The sequence below is a fragment of the Lotus japonicus genome, chromosome 4 (assembly GCF_012489685.1).
Source record: "Lotus japonicus ecotype B-129 chromosome 4, LjGifu_v1.2".
Taxonomy (NCBI): Eukaryota; Viridiplantae; Streptophyta; class Magnoliopsida; order Fabales; family Fabaceae; genus Lotus; species Lotus japonicus.
Window position 1 is genome coordinate 77,694,834 of NC_080044.1, and position 19,641 is coordinate 77,714,474.

General features: G+C 34.8%; 3 protein-coding genes across 3 annotated transcripts; 1 reads left to right on the forward strand and 2 right to left on the reverse strand.

Moving 5' to 3' along the window:
• The first annotated feature begins 2,539 nt into the window (after window positions 1–2,539).
• Window positions 2,540–4,288, forward strand: LOC130714430 (putative ETHYLENE INSENSITIVE 3-like 4 protein). The gene is given in 2 exon segments (XM_057564326.1): window positions 2,540–3,470; window positions 3,473–4,288. Coding segments are annotated over 2 exon segments (1,311 nt in total). The 5' UTR covers window positions 2,540–2,581; the 3' UTR covers window positions 3,895–4,288.
• Window positions 4,289–5,388: 1,100 nt separating this feature from the next.
• On the reverse strand, window positions 5,389–10,217 carry LOC130715952 (type I inositol polyphosphate 5-phosphatase 5). The gene is made up of 10 exons (XM_057566115.1): window positions 9,871–10,217; window positions 9,682–9,787; window positions 9,508–9,582; window positions 8,860–8,947; window positions 8,638–8,742; window positions 7,768–8,320; window positions 6,844–7,037; window positions 6,594–6,702; window positions 6,008–6,156; window positions 5,389–5,907 (listed from the first exon to the last, which is right to left on the reverse strand). The coding sequence occupies exons 1-10, from the start codon at window positions 10,003–10,005 to the stop codon at window positions 5,688–5,690; spliced, it is 1,734 nt and encodes a 577-aa protein (XP_057422098.1). The 5' UTR covers window positions 10,006–10,217; the 3' UTR covers window positions 5,389–5,687.
• Window positions 10,218–11,548: 1,331 nt separating this feature from the next.
• On the reverse strand, window positions 11,549–15,418 carry LOC130715526 (2,3-bisphosphoglycerate-dependent phosphoglycerate mutase 1-like). The gene is made up of 8 exons (XM_057565636.1): window positions 15,213–15,418; window positions 14,832–15,049; window positions 14,496–14,740; window positions 13,942–14,060; window positions 13,689–13,845; window positions 13,454–13,555; window positions 13,244–13,363; window positions 11,549–11,928 (listed from the first exon to the last, which is right to left on the reverse strand). Exons 1-8 carry the CDS (start codon window positions 15,401–15,403, stop codon window positions 11,884–11,886), a joined length of 1,197 nt encoding a protein of 398 aa, XP_057421619.1. The 5' UTR covers window positions 15,404–15,418; the 3' UTR covers window positions 11,549–11,883.
• Between the last annotated feature and the right edge of the window lie 4,223 nt (window positions 15,419–19,641).

Here is a 19,641-nt window from a genome sequence, read left to right on the forward strand (position 1 = left end):
ATTTTGGTTAAAATAAAATTTAAATAGATCAAAATTGTCTGGGTTGGGTTGGGTTGGATTTAACGAATTTCTTCTTCGGACCTGATCCGAACCAACCCGACGAAGTTCGGATTGGGTTGGATGGATTGATTTGGTCGCTATATTAAAATAATAATATATATGAAATATTAAAAAATCTTGCAAAAATTATTATAAATTCAAAAAAAGTTATAAAAAAAATACTAAATATGTTATTATACTAAATAACATGAAAAAGACACAAAAAGTCATATCAAATAGCATGAAATGATACCACATAAATGACATATATCCAAATATCATGAAAACTTAAAACTTCATTACCAAATGACATGAAACAATCTAACATAAATAGTACCTAAAAAGTGAAAAACAATACTAAATGTCATGGCATGACACTTAGAACTTAGATGTCTCCAACATGCCAAATAATTATATATAAACATGTAATAAATAACTACGAACAAATACTCTAAGTTCAAATATGACAAATAACTACAAATACTTAAGTCTCAAAGTTTCAAAAGTCATCACTTCGACACTAGCACTCCAAGTATGAGTAAAATTATAAAAATTATTATTATATGTATGGATTATGGGTTGGGTTGGATGGATCTGAACTGAATCCGAAATCCGATCCGAACTTGGTTGGGTTGTAGTAGAATCCATCTGATTAACCCGATTGCCCGATCCAACCCGCATTTTTTCTATTTGATCGGATTGGGTTGGACGGGTTCATTGGATCTACCCGACCATGTTCACCCCTATGTACAAGGTTTCTTCAGATTGAAGACTGAGGATAGTCTTTCAAAAAAAAAATTGAGGATATGATATGTCTGATTAATAGAACATACGGGAAGAGGAAATAAAAATGAGTTGGGTTGGATGGATTTGAACTGAATCCGAAATCTGATCCGAACTTGGTTGGGTTGTAGTAGAATTCATCCGATTAACCCGATTGTCCGATCCAACCCGCATTTTTTCTATTTGATCAGATTGGGTTGGACGGGGTCATTGGATCTACCCGGCCATGTTCACCCCTATGTACAAGGTTTCTTCGGATTGAAGACTGAGGATAGTCTTTCAAAAAAAAATTGAGGATAGGATATGTCTGATTAATAGAACATACGGGAAGAGGAAATAAAAATGGGTTGGGTTGGATGAATTTGAACTGAATCCGAAATCCGATTCGAACTTGGTTGAGTTGTAGTAGAATCCATCCGATTAACCCGATTGTCCGATCCAACCCGCATTTTTTCTATTTGATCAGATTGGGTTGGACGGGGTCATTGGATCTACCCGGCCATGTTCACCCCTATGTACAAGGTTTCTTCAGATTGAAGACCGAGGATAGTCTTTCAAAAAAAAATTGAGGATAGGATATGTCTGATCAATAGAACATACGGGAAGAGGAAATAAAATAATTTTTGCAATTTGATTCTCTATCATCCTACTTCCTTAATTAATTGTTTTTGGATAATGGCATAATGCTCATTGGTGTGAGTGTGAGGTAATTCATAATTTTTGCTTTTGTTTGTTTCTTCCCTTCTCGTAAACAGCTAGCATTGTCTATCTTTTCCTCTCCCTCTCAACAAGCATGCAAATTTTCCATATGCAATTACGCACACCCTCATGAGTCATGACTTATGCTATGTTTGTTTCAATTCCCAATTTTCTTTTATCTATTTTCTCATATATCCCAATGAAAACTTGAATCATTGAAATTTAACAAACATCAAAACAAAGTTTTTTTAAAAGCCAACAAAACAATGTTATTAAAAATGAGTACAAAATGTATCTTGAACTCAATAAATACATAAGTACTATATGCTCTACCTCGAAGTAAAAAAGTTCTGATGCAAAAATATTTACATAATTTGTTTAGTACAAGCATATATCCTCTACAGAAGATAATTATATTCGAGTGAACCTCCACCTACCCTAAATCCTAAAGTTTTCATAGCAATCAGCATGATCCTATAGACCTGCAAAAATAATTACTTATCTCACATTCAACACACGCGTCACTCACTGCATCATTTTCTTATGTAATTGCCCATAATGCAACACTTACAACCTTCGGTAATGCCTATCTTGTCTTCATCCCTTCACATATTTATTGTTTGAAATTCCTAAGCATAATCAATTTTCTGATAAGATCAAATCATAGTACTCTTCTAACCACCGCCATTCAAGTACTTTCATGCACGTATAAATATTACTCCCTCCGGTTCTATTTATAAGCAACAAAAAAAAATTCACATAGTTTAAGAAATGTAGTTAAACTAGATAAAATGCATTAAATTTGTCTTGAATCAAAATAAACTTCCAAAATTACCCTTTGTTATTAGTGTTGGAAAGTGAGAAAGAGAGAGAATAATTAATGAGACACATTTTACAAGTTAGAATTAATAATGACATCATTGGAAAAAAATAATTAATATAGCTCAAACTTTAATTTGGTTCTTATAAAAAGGACCAAGATTTTTCTTCTCTTTCATGCTTATAAATAGGACCGGAGGGAGTACACACATTCACAAACATTGTTGTAGGCACAAAAATCATGGTGAAGATCATTGAAGAAATGGACCTCTTTGATGAACAAGTAACTGGGTTCACTGAAGATGATGAGCAAATCGACTATGATAAGCTGAAGGAACGCATGTGGAGGGATAGGATTCTTCTGCAGAAGCTGAAGGAGAAAGGAGAAGAACCAGAGCTTGAAGCAAAACAAGAGGCATCAAGGAGGAAGAAGATGTCAAGAGCACAAGACTCAATCCTCAAGCACATGATGAAGATCATGGAAGTTTGCAACGCTCAAGGCTTTGTCTATGGAATCATCCCAGAAAAGGGAAAACCAGTCACTGGTTCCTCAGAAAGCTTGAGACAATGGTGGAAAGAAGATGTCAAATTCACAAAAAATGCTCCCTCTGCATTAACCAAGTTCTTTCCCCTCCTTGAAAACCAAGAGTTTGATCCAAATTCATATATTCATCTATTGAATGACTTGCAAGATACAACATTGGGTTCTCTGCTTTCTGCTCTGATGCAACACTGTGTTCCTCCACAGAGAAGATTCCCACTTGAGAGAGGCCTGGCACCACCATGGTGGCCCAAGGGGACAGAGCAATGGTGGGGTGAACAGGGCTTTCTGGCTCAAGAACAAGGGCCACCTCCTTATAGAAAGCCTCATGACTTGAAAAAGGCTTGGAAAGTTTCTGTGTTGGCTGCTGTTATCAAGAACATGTCTCCTAATTTGGATAGAGTGAGAAGGTTTGTGACTCAGTCCAAGACTTTGCAAGGCAAGATGACAGCCAAAGATATTTCAACTTGGTCCAAAGTTATGAACCAAGAGGAAGCCTTGCTGAAAATACCTCCATCAGATCACAAAGATGGAAATTGCCAACAAGGTACTAAAGTTGAGTTTGATAATGATGATGATGATGACTACTCCATTTATGTGAGAAGAGGAAGAACATGTTTGATTTATATGATGCTGCTGCTGTTGTTGCTGATGATAAGGTGTATTCTTGTCAATATGCTGAGTGTCCTCAGAGTGATTTGTGTGTGGGATTTCCTGATAAAAGTTCAAGGATGAATCATGAATCTCTCTGTGCTTACCGCAATGACCAAAGCCATGATTCTTTACATGATTACCTGTCAAATGACACTAGAAAGGTAAGTGTTGATGATTGGATTAGTATGGAGCTAGAAAGGGCTCATCAGAATCAGAATGATCTTGTTGGGAATGTGAATGAGACAGAAGATTTTAGTGGCTGTTGGCTAAATGGCATTCAAGATCTTGGCTTGCAATTGGAACAAGTGATGCCACAAGGTCAAGAAGATACCCCAATTTGGGACTTTGGATACAATTAAGTGCATATTTGAAAATTCCTCAACAATTGATAGCATGTTTGGATTCACATTCTGATTTTTGAAAATCAATTTTGCTAAGCTAGTGGAAATTGCTTCTTCCATAATCAGTTTTTCTTCAAACGTGGACTTCTACCGTGTATTCACTGATTGTGCGGCCAGAATCAATTATAGGAAAAGCTTCTGAATTCCAGAATTGATTTTAAAGAAAGAGAAGTTGATCCAAACATGCTATACATTCCTCGTCTCATTCCCTGCTTTGTTTATACTAAAATAATTCGAGATGATCCACTGTCTCCCTCCTGATGTAACTCATGAGCAGGGCCGTGTAAAGCTTTAAAATAATTAGGCAATTGCCTAAGATCCCAAAATTGCTAAAGGCCCCAATTTTCTTTATTACTTATATACTATATAGTATAATCTATTGAGATTTAAAAGAGGTAATGGGACAATAGAAAATCATGTTATTTTAATTTAAATGTGGGCAATGAAATGTGGAAACTCGAAAGTGAAATGTGGGAAATGCAACTTTAAAAGGTATTAGTAGTAGTGTTTTAAATTATCAAATTTAGATATTCCAAAAAACTAATAAATAAAATACCCGTTATTTTTACATTTTTAAAATTAAAAAATTAATTGTGTTTACTCGTAATGGTTAGTTTTTTTACTTATATATTTGTAGTTTCACCCATTGTTTTTTCTCTAAAAAAAAATCCATTGTTTCTACATTGTTTCTACCTTGAAGTGAATTATCAAATAAGATATTTGATATTATAGTGTTGTAAAATCTCTTACTGTTTCATGTCTTACGTTTCAAGTTCTATTAAAACTTTAGATTCTTTTCTAAATGTATATATTGTCTATCGAGTTTTACTGGCAATCCTTGTAACGATTTCTACAGCTAGAAGAAGTTTTTCAAAATTAAAATTGGTTAAATCAACATCATTGAAATAAGATAGATTGAATATTAACTATCTTATTTATTGAAGCGAAATATTATAAATATTTTATTATAGAACTCTAATAAATGATTTCTCAGCTCTGAAAACCTAAAAGATTAATATAAAAATTACTCCCTCCGGTCCTATTTATAAGCATGAAAGAGAAGAAAAATCTTGGTCCTTTTTATAAGAACCAAATGAAAGTTTGAGCTATATTAATTAATTTTTTCCAATGATGCCCTTATTAATTCTAACTTGTAAAATGTGTCTCATTAATTATTCTCTTTCTTTTTCACTTTCCAACACTAATAACAAAGAGTAATTTTAGAAGTTCATTTTAATTTAAGACAAATTTAATGCATTTTATCTAGTTTAACTACATTTCTTAAACTATGAGAATTTTTTTTTTGTTGCTTATAAATAGGACCGGAGGAAGTAATAATTTATATGATACATTAAATCTCATCAAAATTCTTGTCAAAATAAAATAACTTTAACATTTTCGCCTAAGGCCTCAAATTGTCTATACACGGCCCTGCTCATGAGAACCTTTAGCTTGTACAAATACTATAAGGTTTTTCTCATAATTTCATTTTTGGGTGTCAATAAATAGTTCAAATCTATTTACATCAATCTCTACCTGTATCAATAGTGCCTCTAGATAACAACGTTTGGACTTTGCAGTCACCCTTTAGTCACTTGCGTGAATCATTTGCTCTTATATTGTTCGGACTCTAGTTACTAGCTAGTAGCTATGGACATCTGGTGAGTGGGGGAACAAAATAGAAAGGAAAATAAAGAAATAATTCTTCTATAGAGCCTAAGGAAATTTACAAGCTTGATTTGAGGTTTGACTTAATAATCATAGAAACTATGCCTTTGAGGGATTAAGTCTTCATATTCAAGTCTTGAACTTGTGTAGGAATAGCCTTTCCTGAACCTGGTGTTTCTGCTTCTTACTTCCACACCCACAGAGAAGACAGAACAAACAGGTCTGTGGTCAGAAAATCTTGATTCTCCTCGTATGTATGATAATTGCTCAATGTTGCTGCCACGCCATAGTATCCTATCACACCTGAAAAATTTTCAATTGCAGAAGAGTATTCAGTTATTTTGGTTTATCTTGATGAAAAAACAAGCTAGCTAGCAATTTTTTTTCAGTTATTTGATCATACCATGCGGGTGTTCTGCGTTTCTTCTTTGACTTAACAGTCTCACCAGCATAAGAGTCTGAATTATGTGAATACTTGTAAGTGGGGGCAAAGAAGATCCTTCCCTCTTTGAAACCACTGAAAACTCTTCCTGCTTCTCTTTCTATGTTTAACTGCATAGAGTGAAAACTAGTCAATAAATATACTTATAGCATGTTTTGATCATCTTCTATTTCCTCAAAATCAATTATAGCATCTAGAAGCTACTAGCAAGTTTAGATTCACATTCAAATCTTTCATAATCAAATCTACTCCCGCAAAAGCTACTAGGAGTAGTTTCTACCTAAATCAATTCTCCTTCAAACTTGAAAATCTACCCTGTAGTCCACAAAAGCTACTGTGTTTGGAAACTCTTCTATAATTGATTATGAAGGCAGAACTAATTCTGGAGAGAAACTTCTCTGAGTAGCTTTTCGGTTCCATAATTTATTCCGATGAATAGAAGCTGATCTTTGGCTTTAGAATCGATTATAGAAATATTTCCAAAACATTTATATGTAGTGTTATTGAACTTATAAGTATATATGTGAATGGGAATGGAAGGACAAACCTGATCTTTCTCCAACAAAGTGTCCCAGTCATTATCCTCCAATAGAACTCTTGTTTCTTCATAACTCAAAGCCATCCTATAATTCAAATCTCCAAGCCATATAATTCGACTGCAGAACAAAGTAAGATTATTAGAATTCAGAAGGTGCATTCAACATAAATTCTGTGTTGTTATATAAAAGAGGGTGGAAAAAAGAAGAAGAAGAATGCAAGTGCAATTAGCTGATATTCAAGCAAATGTGATAACTTACTCATGGTCAAATATCTTTTCTGGCGCTCTACGGCAAGGAGTTTTACAAATCCTAGGGAATTGTATCCCTTTGAGGATCTCAGCTACATCAGAATTCCTCTTCAGTTCATCACCTTCTTTCTCCCCAGAAGCCAAGTGACTACAGACGAAACAAAAGCTTGTTTGATGTATTGACATGCTCACTGATATACAACCCTGCAAACAGTTATTGATTCCATAGATATCATTAATCTTCTCAATTCATGACACAAAAAATCAGAACAAAATCATCATTATAGTTCATGATCACTATGTTTGTATATCCATTAGTGCCACTGCAAATGGACGTTAACATCTACTTCAAGATATAAGGTGAACTAAACTCTTTTTATCAATTGTGATGAAAGTGCATTCATGTTGCACTCAACTAGTATCCAAGCACACACTAATCAGTTACTAAAAGGAACCTTAGCACAAACCCTTAGGCAGTGTGTGTGGACTGTGGATATTATTCAAATTTCGATGCCAAGGCTAGAATCACTTCAAAACTAAGTTACAAAAATGGTTTGTATGGATTGGCGGTGTGCAAACAATCCAAAACACAGTGAACCTAAAAGCTACACTTTGCAGCTTCTACTAAAAGTTATTATGGAGATCCTTATTGCAAAACTAAACACGCTATAAGTAGATTTTGCACTTAATGTGCTTTGGATATCGGTTGAGTGTGACGTGAATGGACTTTCATCTCAATTTATTAAAAAAAATTCGTTCTCTTTTTATCTCAAAGTGGATGGTAACTTGCTTTTGCACTAGTGCTCACAGAAAAGTTTCACTCACTTTTTTTCATGAAGTGAATGCTAATACTTGTAAATGAAAGATAAGGCTAGTTGTTATGTAATACATGGTGAGTGACATGTTTTATTTGTTCACAAAATATACAGCTTACCTTGTTTCCTAGGCAACCCATGATTCCTCTCCCCACAGAGTCTACTCTAAGATGGCCAATGTGAGGGACTAAATCCTTCTTTGACCATATGGTGAGAAAAATCCCAACCATCTGCTTACTTGATATGAGGTTGTATTTGGTTTGGCTTAGAGAAGAGGGTATCTCTGCAATTGAAAGCAACTCCTCCACGGGGCTACCTCCGCGAATCTCAGAATCTAACTTATTTATGGGGTCACTGTACTTCCTTATCCTCCTTCTCTCTCTGGATGGAGATTCCATGGGGCAATTGCAAGCCTTGAGGAGGCTGCTACCTTCTGCCCTGAAACTCTTACTAATAACTTTAAGAGAAGGCTTCTGAAAGAAGTTAAGGCTTGCTGGGGACTTTGATTCCTTGGAACTGTTCTGGTTTTTGGAGCCTGAATCAGAGGAATCACTGTACTCATTTTTGGGTCTGTTCAGAGCTTGGCTTATCAATGCTAGCCACTTTACAGCAGGTTCATTGTCTTCAATCACTAAGACATTGCCAGCACTTAGAGGGACAATTTCCTGAAACCTGAACATACAACAAGTACTTATTGTCAGGTAACATGAGCTTGTAATGATTTGAAAAGAAATGAATGGAGAGAAACAAATGCACACAAAGGACGTCATTAATTTTCAAGAACAACAACTTTTTTTTATCTCAAATGCAATTAGTAGAAGTTCATGTAGTATGTTTGGAAATATTTCTACAATTGATTCTGAAGATAAACTTTCTACTAGGAGAAGCTTGATAATTGGTAGCTTCAAAATAATAACCATATTAGATTTTTTTGTTGCAGCCATTATGTAAACTTAAGGTATGATGAAATGTTCTGAGTCTGTTCATACCCCAAGACATATATATCTGCTGACCCTTCCACCAGCAAGAAATCTTGAAGGTTGAGGTCATAGCTTGGTGATTTTCCTCCCACGTTCCACGTTGCAACAAAGATCCTGCATAATGAAATGGAATAGCCAGAATATGGTAGTGTCTGAGTCTGACTATAATATGTAACTACTTTTTATTTTTCTTTTGGCTTGAAGCATTGAACAGATTATGAAATCTCATACCTAAAACTCTGGATTTCAGTTTCCGGAGCCAAAGGCCGTTCAAAATTGGACAAATTTAGGCTTTCAATCCCAGGGCTAGTCTCTCTTCCTGTGAGCAGATAAGAAATTGAAATCAATCATGCTTTGTTTACTCTATCACATTTTCATATAGTGACAAATCTTTAATTGCAAGGGATGTACGATACTACGTGTGTGTTTGGATTTCCGTTGAACTCAACGTGAAAAAATCTTAGCTTCTTCGATCCATGTTGAACTCAACATGACAAATTCTAGTTTTTTGCGTGTGCACCAACGCCAATACAAATATACATCAGATGAGACAAGGGGAGTTTAAGGTCAATATCAAACAAGAAAAATTTGATTTCTTCCTTTTATACTCTTCCCCTTAATCATAAAATTCCAACTAATAACCAAAACTTCACTGTTTTAGGTAAGCTACCAAAATAATATAGGAAGACTTAGGGAAGATTTCATCTTGATTGATAGGTACCACTAGGATCCAGAAAATAGAGATGACTCAGCAGTTTCTCAATGTGAACTAAATCCTCAAAATTGGATATATTGATTGACATTATATAATGAATAAATTTGTCATGAAAAAATATTTTTTGTATTTGTGACATTATACACTGCTAGCAACAATCATACCTGAGAAACTTCTTCTCATGACAGGAGATGTTTCCAGGAAAGCTTTTCTTCTGGATTCAATTTTCTTCTCCAAATCTTTCCATACAAAAAATTCACAAATGAAATTTTTTGAGGCCAATCCTTACAAACATGGAAATGAAGAGATTATAGAGAAAGAACAAATGTAATGAATACCAAGAGAAACAGAAACACCATCTCCTTCTGCATTTGGCTTGAGTGCATCTTCATCTGATGAGCCTCTCCCATTTTTCTTTGATCCGAAAATCTTTGGCAAAATAGACTTCACCAAAGAAAAAACAGTCAATAAGAAAACAATCCAATGTAGGGATCAAAATCAAATAATGAGGAAAAAAAATGCAGCACCTTTTTTTTCTTCTCATTCTTGGTACTAGTATCAGATGAATTGGCTGTGTTGATGGGGCTGAGTCCAATGTCGTTAGCTTTGGTCATATCAAAAGTAGCATTTGATTTGTAACGTGAAGGCGTAGACGAAGACATTCATTCATTCATTAATTTATTTATTTGTTGTGTTCATTCATATTTGGAATTGGTACATGCCATTTAATCAGATCTTCAGTTCATGGCATCAACAGGGGTTACATTAGGTTCTGATTGAAAAACAAGTCTGCACAATTTTTTATTTTTTTCTATTTTCAATGTGTGTTTGGATTGGATTTTTGCTTTGATGATAATTGGATGAAATTGACTAATGATGTTGTTTTGTTTTCTGTTTTGGAAGGAGGAGAATTTGGCGGCAAGGGTTTCGGAGCACTTAAGGTTGAGGGACGATAGGGAGGCAAAAGAGGCATAAAACGGTTGAGTAACAGCACACACACACACAACACAACACAATAAGCCAAAAATTGCACATGTTAAACATGTAGATGCAGTACTAGTAGCCCTAGATTCATATCCACCCCTATCCGTACCCATTTGTAGGGCAGTTTGGCTACTCTGGGAGGAATATTTATTTCACTAATCTTATATACTTATAGAGCACATTAGAGATTAAATTAATAATTGTAAAGTTTCTGATGTTAATCAAGGTATTCCTACAATTAAAACATGTATTTCTACGACCGATAGTCGTGAGACTAATTCTTCACTCTAATGTTAGCACACTAATCAATAAAAGATTGGTCGAAGAATTTTTTTTCATCCGCAATAATAATTGTAATGGTGAATAAACAACTTAATAAAGTCAGACACTGTTATTATAAGTGCAAAAAGATAGACAACTTTTTTTTTGATAGGAATAGACAACTTTTTTTTTTATAGGGATAGACAAAATTGTGATTTTCAGTTTATTTTTAGATGGACCAACATAACAACTCATCCTTTTGATGGGTCAGCCCATTGATATTCACATCCTTTTAATGGGTCAACTCATCCTATTTTGATTTTTTGTGTTCTGTTGTTTTTTTAGCGGGTCAACCCCCATAAACCCTTCCGCTTTTTTAATGGGTTAAAATACAATACTTAACCATCCAACTCCATTTTTTTTAATTTGACCCAAAAAATAAAACTATTTTTTTATGGGCTCATGGAAGGTCGAGGGGCTTAACCAATTTGCAAACCCTAGACATGATACTTAGATATTAAGTTTAAAATTTTATTTTATCGGTATAATAAATTCCATAATCGTAGTTTCATTATTTTTTAGTTGTTTATATTGTCGGGGCTTAACCAATTTGCAAACCCTAGACATGATACTTAGATATTAAGTTTAAAATTTTATTTTATCGGTATAATAAATTCCATAATCGTAGTTTCATTATTTTTTAGTTGTTTATATTGTCTTATTATTCCTATCGATTTTTTATCTTTAGAACTTGCAAAAATAAAATAAAATACCCAATGTTTGAGGGGGTATTTTTCAGAGAATGAGTACATGTAGTGGCTTATCTCGTGATGAAGAACCTCCATCAGAAAAACCTTCAGTCGAATGTTCGTGATTTGTCAACTCTCTTTCATAGACCAACTTATAGATGGGCAAGTGGACAATCCTTTTGGTAAATTATAAATGACAGAACACATAAGAGTAAAAAATATGAAAATTCGTTTATACTATTTTGAATCTAACCATAAATCCATTTCCCTATTAGTTCTAAAACATGGAAGCTTTACCAATAATGTGAGTTCACTCCCATTGAGAAATAATCAAATTCTAAACATACATTACCAAACTTGTTTTTTACAATTTCTCTCTAACCAAAATTGTTTTCGGTGCTAAACTGCATTTCTACTGTGCAGAAAATATCAGGACTCCCATGTTTTACCACCACAGATTTCACTGTCAAGTGTCAAGGATTGATCAATTCCCTTCGGATAATTTTGTAGCATGCAATTTTGATCTTTCACATTGGATCTAAAACTTCAATGTGACTTTTCTTCCAACTGTTGTCTGTAAACAGCTAAGCTCTGCAGATATAAATGGCAGCATAAAGCATGGGTATTATCAGATAGGATTAATAAGAGGAATATAACAAAACAAAAACAGACATAATCTGATAGTATCAAATTAGAAGAGATAATGAATTCAGGAAAAGGACGAGAATATCTCCCTTAATTATATCCTCTGAACCTCAAAAATCAACTATCATTAGATGTTACTTGGACAATAACCAAACACCCCAAAATTTAAAAAATAAAAAGAAGAGAGAAAAAGTCTCCCTGAGGCCTGAACCACCTTGGAAACGGATTATAATTTATAGGTCTTCCATTAGGCTATAATGTTTTCTTAATTATTGACAAGCAAGGTCCTATTTAAGAGGAACTGTACATTACTTAACCAAGAGTAATGGAAAACATTATTGCCCTTCATATGTATATTCAATTATTTAATTAAAACTTCACACATATAGATGAAACTATAATCTTATCGTAAATCGTGTCTATAACAAACTGTTTAAATCTAAATCTTTCTTAATGATTTTACCTACAGTTTTTATTGACCTCCTACTTCCAACTATAGAACTATCCTTCATCTAATCTACAATCTCTAATGGGGATTCAACATGTCTTCACCAAATATGCCCCTACCACCTAAAGCAGGATTCTTCTATCTTTCCACAATAGATGCTATCCCTACTTTCTCTTGAATGCATTAATTCATAATCATATCTTGTGTTGTGTCATCATGTGTCCAGACCACTGATCCATCATAAGGTTCCAATCTTTGAAAGATTAAGCTTAATTTCTAGGTGGACTTGTTTCCCCTAAATTCAGAATTTCAGATCCATAAAACTTTGCATGTATTATAGTTGTGTAGTAAATGTGTTCTTAAGCCCGAGCAGTACATTTTTATCATGAATAAATCCTGATCTCAACTCCGCTGAATTCCTATGGTTTACAACTCCTTCTATATAAATGGTATGGTATTGTCAGTTTGTCACTAATTTTCATCTCTAAAATAGATTTAGGGTGCTTCCTACTAAACTTACAATTCATATATTCCATTTATGACTTGAACAAGAAACTGCTCATTTGAACTCTACAGTTATGAATCTCGGTTCTCAAACAAAAAACTACTAAATTATGATTTCTGTACAAGCACATAGGTTGTGGATGAGCTGGTAGAGGATTCAACATCCAAATGGTCCAACACCATCATCACAACCAAATCTCGAAGGCTAGGCCGATAACAGATGATAGGCAGAATTCCAATAATTTTAGAAGCATTCTATGTCAATTCCAGTACTCAGACACCAGTAAATACCAGGCAACGGGATCATACCTGAGTATATGCATAGACACCAGCTTCTGTAGGCCCCACAGGACTTCCTCTACTAATAAACTCCCCCTCTTTATATATGTAAAGCAATGGTATGCCAGTTGATAATTCTAAATTAGTGACCTGTTGGTCGATAAAAAGTAAAGATCAATCCCTGTCCTTTTTTTATTTGAAACAAAATAAAAATCAATCATAAGAACTGCAGGATGCTACCTCTTGTGAGGTTAGTCTCTCAAGATACATTATAATAGACCTCAATGAGTTCCCATGAGCAGCAACCATCACGTGCTTTCCTGATTTTAGTTGGGGTTCAATCTACAATGCATGCTTCTTAGTATCAAAACTCTTATAGTAATTTAATATGTTTCAACCCACAGCAATATATCAAAGTCAAAGAAATCAAATATGAAACTTTGACATTGCACAGTAAGAAAATTAACACTCTTACAAAATCTTTAAAATAGGCAACAGCTCTCTGTGAACACATTTCCAGGCTCTCACCCTTGGGAGGTGGAATATCATAACTTCGACGCCACTCATGCACTTTTTCCTGTCCGTATCTTTCTGCAGTTTCCTGCTTATTAAGACCCTGTAACTCCCCATACCTGTAGATGTAAAATAAAAAGAATACAGTCTCCTTCTAAAACTTATTGAACATATACTGTGAAAAAGAACAGTGGCAAAGATTAATAGCCACATACATTCTTTCATTCAATTGCCAAGATGTTATAACTGGAATTGACTGCTTAGTGGTTTTTTCACTGTAAACTTGAGTCCAAGTTGTTGCCTGTTCACTCTCATTATGGATAATAATAGGAACCTGCAAAGTAAACATTTGGTTAAGAAACCCAAGTTCTAAGAGTATTACAGCCATACAAAATGTCAGTATTTTCTCTTCACAATTCAGGAAAAGAAGTATCATTAGACGCTTATAATATGTAGGGAAGATAATGGTTTTATTAATAAGCATGCCACAAGCAGTGGTTCTTTAACTTATTGAATATATAGATGTTGATTAAACCTAAAAAAAACATTTTAATCATAGAAAACAAAATATGTTTGTTTTTCACCTTTGCTTATAGGAAAGACTCATAAACAAACTACAAATGAAACCATCACATGACTTAAGCCACCATACGTAACTTTTGGCTCACAGCATAGGTATATGTTCAGTAAAAAAGAATGTAAGCTTAAACAGGCAAAGCCCTTTCTTGTAGGCATTATTCATTATAGCAATTTCTTGCACCAGTACTACCTTCTTTCGGCGGTGCTGAGTCATCGCGAGCATGGCTGTCATCTGTGCTCGAATCAACGCAGATGTAAAAATGACATCGATCGGTATACAACTAATCCTTTTACCAGCTTCAATGGCTTCCTCCACTCCTCTCTTGGTCAAAGGCACATCACAACATCCAGTGAACAAATTCTTCTCATTCCACAAAGACTCGCCATGCCGAATCAATATCAAAGTACTCTCAGTCCCAGACTCATCAGACCCAGCTATAAAAACAAGTTCACAACCCACTAGTTAGAATAGTTGTTTACAGTTTATAAATCACATTTTTGAGTGTGGTTAGCATTAGTTACTTACATGATAAGTGGTGATGAATGGAGTGTGATGTGGGATCAACAACAGCGGCATGAGAAGTGGATGCAAGAAGGGGATGATGCAGTTTAAGGTGGCCAGCATTGCAGGCAAAGCGCATTGAGAGGAACCTTGTGAACATTCTAGAAGATGCAGATGTAGGGGAATCAATTTGCGAACCATGAAGACCCGCAGGTTGGTAACAAAACGAAGCAGCCATCGTCCTGATGAATATACAGAGTTCAAATCGATTGATGCAGAATGGAAAAACAAAAACAAAAACCTCAACCTCGGAAATCGAGGAGAACTTGAATCGCATAAATGAAGATCCCTATTGTTTTGCAAAATTAACGTAAATGAGAAACGAATGCAGAGAAAGATACTGACCAGGGTGGTGTATGAATTTGAAGTGAGTCAAAGTTGAGAATGGTGTTGTTGTTGAGGAAGAAGAAGACAAGGAACCGTGTGCGTGTGGGGTTCGAAAGATATGTGCAGTACAGACAGGCCACAGGGAGGCTTTTACGACGCCGTTTCACGTTTTGCAAAACAATTTGCATATTGATATCATTGATTCTCATAGGCTTAATTGCACAAATAATCCCCCATCAACAATCATTTTTTTTTTACATCACAAAGATAAATTACACCCGTTAGAGATCGATCCTTGAACCTCCCCTTACCCAACCCATATGTCCCTCCATCATTGATATCATTGATCCTGATATTCATGTTTTGCAAAAGTGTTCAAATCCAACTGAGTTATTTTCAATTTTGTTTTTCCTCTCATGTTGCAATGGTTCGCCTAGCCAATTCAACCGTCTAATTCCTACCGATCCAACTTGAGTTTGACCGGTTGATTCTGAATCTAATCGGTTTAATGACACAATTGATTGAAACTTGCGACCAGACCAGCCTGAGGTTGGAATCCTGAGTGAACCAGTTGGACCGATCGATCCGACTCTTAAAATTGTGCCCCCAAGTGTTATGGTCATGAGAGTTAGTCCACCATGTTTTATAACAAGCATTTTGGGCCACTCAAACTTAATTGATGTTGCAATTTTGGTATTTCTCTCACTTATATGTCCAAAATCTAATATTTCTACTCATGTGTCACAATGTCAGTATGTGGTGTAGCAGTACATAGATTACATGTTGGATAATAATGTCTATGTCGATCATACATGTATTATAACTCTTTTTAGGAACTAGGGTTTTCATATTGTTTCCAAATTGAAACCTTACGGAATTAAAAAGTAAAAACACTCAACCCTAGTAAGAACTATGCGGTTTTCATGATGGAGAAGGAGCTTTCAAGGCTAATGTTGAAGGTCCACACGAGAAGAGACCGCAAAGAGAGAAATCAAAGGCAATGAGAACCCATAAATTTGATGGACCTAGATAAAAGCATGGGGAAGACGATACTTTTCTCGAGTGAATCACTTCCTGCAAACTTTATTTCAAGGTACAATTTTCACCTTCTTTATGTCTTTTTGGTTGTCTTAGTGTGTAGGTTATTGAATTAAATGAATGTTGAGGTTTTTTTTTATGTCTAATAATTCTTAATTGTTTGTTTGAAAGTGTCTAATCCTTAATAATCCTTAAAATAGAAGGATTATCACTTATCACTATCTCTCTATTATTTATCGGATGAATCATGAATGTGAATTTGAGTAACGAATTAATTATTTTCCTAAACCAAACATTTGGATCTAAAATGTGCAACTTAAAAGCCTGCTAAAATATTTTCAAAACAATATCATAGAGTCATTCTTTATTTAAGAACTCTAATTTCTATCTAAGCTAAAATAATAATAAAAAGGACAAGTTTCATTGATTTTCTTATTAGTCTATTCATCAACAACAAGTCAACAACAACTTACAATTTAATATTATATTCATTATATCACGAGTGAAAGAAGTTAACCTTAAGACTAAACAGAATCATATTAAGTGACATTTTCTCACTGCACAAAATATACTAAAATATGGATCTAATATTCTGGAAATAAAACTAGCTTTTTTTTTTTGGTCAATGAAATAAAACTAGCTAGAAAATTAATAAATAAGTACAACTGGGCCAGTATTTTTTTTTTATGATTGGGCCAATAGCTTGAGTAGCACTACTAGAAAAAAGACTTTTCACATCAGGTTTTCACATCGGTTAATCAATTACCTGATGTAAAAGATAACGCGGTGGCAATATTGAAATTTTAGTGAACTTTTATGATAGTTTTCACATCGGTTGGGAATATGTCTGATGTGAAAAGTAATTAGTAAACATTATTTACAACGGTTGTTAGAATAAGCGATGTGAAAGCTAAATGCGGTGGCATTTTTGAAATTTTAATGAAGTACTTTTCACATCGGTTATATTACAACCGTTGGGAAAAGTCCATCTTTCTTTAGTTTTCACATCGGTTATATTACAACGGTTGGGAAAAGTCTCTCTTTTCTTTAGTTTTTACACAAACACTGAAAAGTTTCTTCCTCAGTCATTCACGAAAAAACAAGAAGCTTTCTTCCTCGGTCTTTTCTTCCTCGATCAGTCCCTCTTTCCGCTGTGCGTTTGGTTCTTCCATTGGTGGTGGCGCCGTTGGTTTTGGCCATCTTGGCGGCGGAGTCCCCTTCCTCTTCCTCTCTGTACCCATCAAACCCCTAATCTTAAACCTCTTCGACTCTTCCGTTGGTGGTGGCGTCGTTGGTTCTTCCGTTCGCTCGCACCAGGTTCCTGCTTAAACTCACCTGCGTTTTGTGTCCTGGTTCGACACTCAATTCCTCTCTGTACCCATCACTCACTTCAGATTTCTAAAGCGGGACATCAATTCCTCCTATGTGGTGGCGCCGTTGGTTCTTCCGTTCGCTCGCACCAGGTTCCTACTTCTTCTCCTCCTCTGTTATCTTGTTTCCTCCGTTGGTTTTGTGTTATTCACGATTTTCAATTTTCATGCTCTGGTTTTCTCATTTCGATCAATTAGGGTTTTTTCTCAAATTGTTCTAAATTTATGGGGAATGTAAAAGTTAAGCTGATCAATATCATGAGCTAGGAATCAAATCGTAGTTGTGGTTGTATTCTAGGGTTATGGAGTAGTCTCACAGAGACAATGAGCTTTGTGCTGAATTATTAAAGTTTGAAATATCTTATGATCTATGCTTTAAGTTAGTGCTGAATTACATATCCTGTACTTATCTGCTTGACTTGGGAAAATTGTGTCTGTTTTGTATCTCAAGTATACACTGTTATACATAATTTCATAATTAAGGGACCAAATGGTCTTGAAAGTAACTTGTTACAATTTCTGATAACAAATAGTTTTTTCTCAGAAACTGAATCAATTTCTAGCTCGCTCACATGTACGCTTGATTTGCATTTGCAGGAAGTGACAAGGTAATCAATTTGTGTTTCGTTCCTGCTCTTGTTCAGTTTCCGTTCCTGCTTTGAATCGACTCTGCTCCTGCTGTGACTCGTCGCCGCTCCTGCTTCGACACTATCAAGGTAATCAATGTTGTTGCCTTCATGAACATTCCATCAAAGACTGAAGGCACGTTTAGAATAATCACTGATATTGCTCTAATTTTTAATTCAATTGTCCTGAGTTACTCTAATGTCGAATAATCGAGATGTTACAAAGTTTATGCTTGTTTGTTGTGTTGTTCTGTTCACCTAAGTTTATGCTTGTCTACAAATCACTCTAGTTCTGTTCACTGATAAACACCCTATTTTTCTCTTTTTTCACTCATGTTTGTGGTCTCTTAACAGAGCGGATATCCTCAAATCATTAATCTAACTGAAAAAGTACTGGTGTTGCTTGAGTTAATGAGTATTAATGGTGCCAAACAAGCTTAAGTGTATCTTAAGATCAGTGCTTATCACAAGCATCTGGTGATGACACTAATAAGTATCAAAGATTTAGTTATACTAAGTTAACTAATGGACAAAGAAATAGTGCAACTGAAATAAAATTGCAGACCTAAAACTGATCATGGTGTGTTGGAAACCAGTAAAATTAGACTAGGTTAAATGTATGCCCATGTGTGTATTGGTAAGTGAGAGAGAGAGGATGCTGAAACAGTAGAAAATATACATTCCACATCAGGGTTTTTACATCAGGGTTATACTAAGTTTTTTTCTTTTGGCTTTGTGTTGCCTCCTTGTAATGACTCATTCACTCTTTATAAAAAATCACAAACACCCTATACAACACCTACCACAAGCACTCCCTCCAAACCCAAAAGAATATCTCCTCAGGGGTGAAACAAGTAGAAAAGAAAAGGGAAGAAGTAATAATTCAGAAACATGAAGTCTCATATCTAATTAGCACTAATTCTCTTGATCATTTAAACTAATATGCTTGTTAAGGAAACCTGTCAATTCTTTGAGCAAGTTCACAAATCACAATCAAAAGCCCAAAGCCATATTCTAAATGATTTCTGAAGTGCCATTTAAAAAGCACACAGTGCAGAGAGACATGATTTTTCTCTAAGGATAAATTCAGAGGACACATCCTCCATTGGGAAATAAATGCATTTCAGCAATTGGCATGCAATAAAATTTTAGGTGATCATAACAATATTTCATTTTAGGTGATCATAAAATTTTAGGTCAATCTTGTGGGATGTTATGAACTTAGGAGACTTTTTTTTTATAACAATGAGATACTTGAATTATTACTGCAATTGGTGAAATTGCATTTTAGATAAATTCCTGTATTTGTTTCTCTGTTGGTCTTTCTTCTTTAACTGAGGTTTTTTGGGATGGATAATGACATGTTTAATGAATTTTAGCTGACAGATCGGATCAGACTACAGACCAGGATCT

Coding starts and splice junctions, on each gene's coding strand:
- LOC130715526 (XM_057565636.1), bottom strand. CDS start 15,403: ATGAGAATCAATGATATCAATATGCAAATTGTTTTGCAAAACGTGAAA. Junction 15,050..15,212: donor CAAATTCATACACCACCCTG/GTCAGTATCTTT, acceptor TATATTCATCAG/GACGATGGCTGCTTCGTTTT. Junction 14,061..14,495: donor CTCAGCACCGCCGAAAGAAG/GTAGTACTGGTG, acceptor TTTACTTTGCAG/GTTCCTATTATTATCCATAA.
- LOC130715952 (XM_057566115.1), bottom strand. CDS start 10,005: ATGTCTTCGTCTACGCCTTCACGTTACAAATCAAATGCTACTTTTGAT. Junction 6,703..6,843: donor GAAAAGATATTTGACCATGA/GTAAGTTATCAC, acceptor TTTGTTCTGCAG/TCGAATTATATGGCTTGGAG. Junction 6,157..6,593: donor CTTTGTTGGAGAAAGATCAG/GTTTGTCCTTCC, acceptor CACTCTATGCAG/TTAAACATAGAAAGAGAAGC.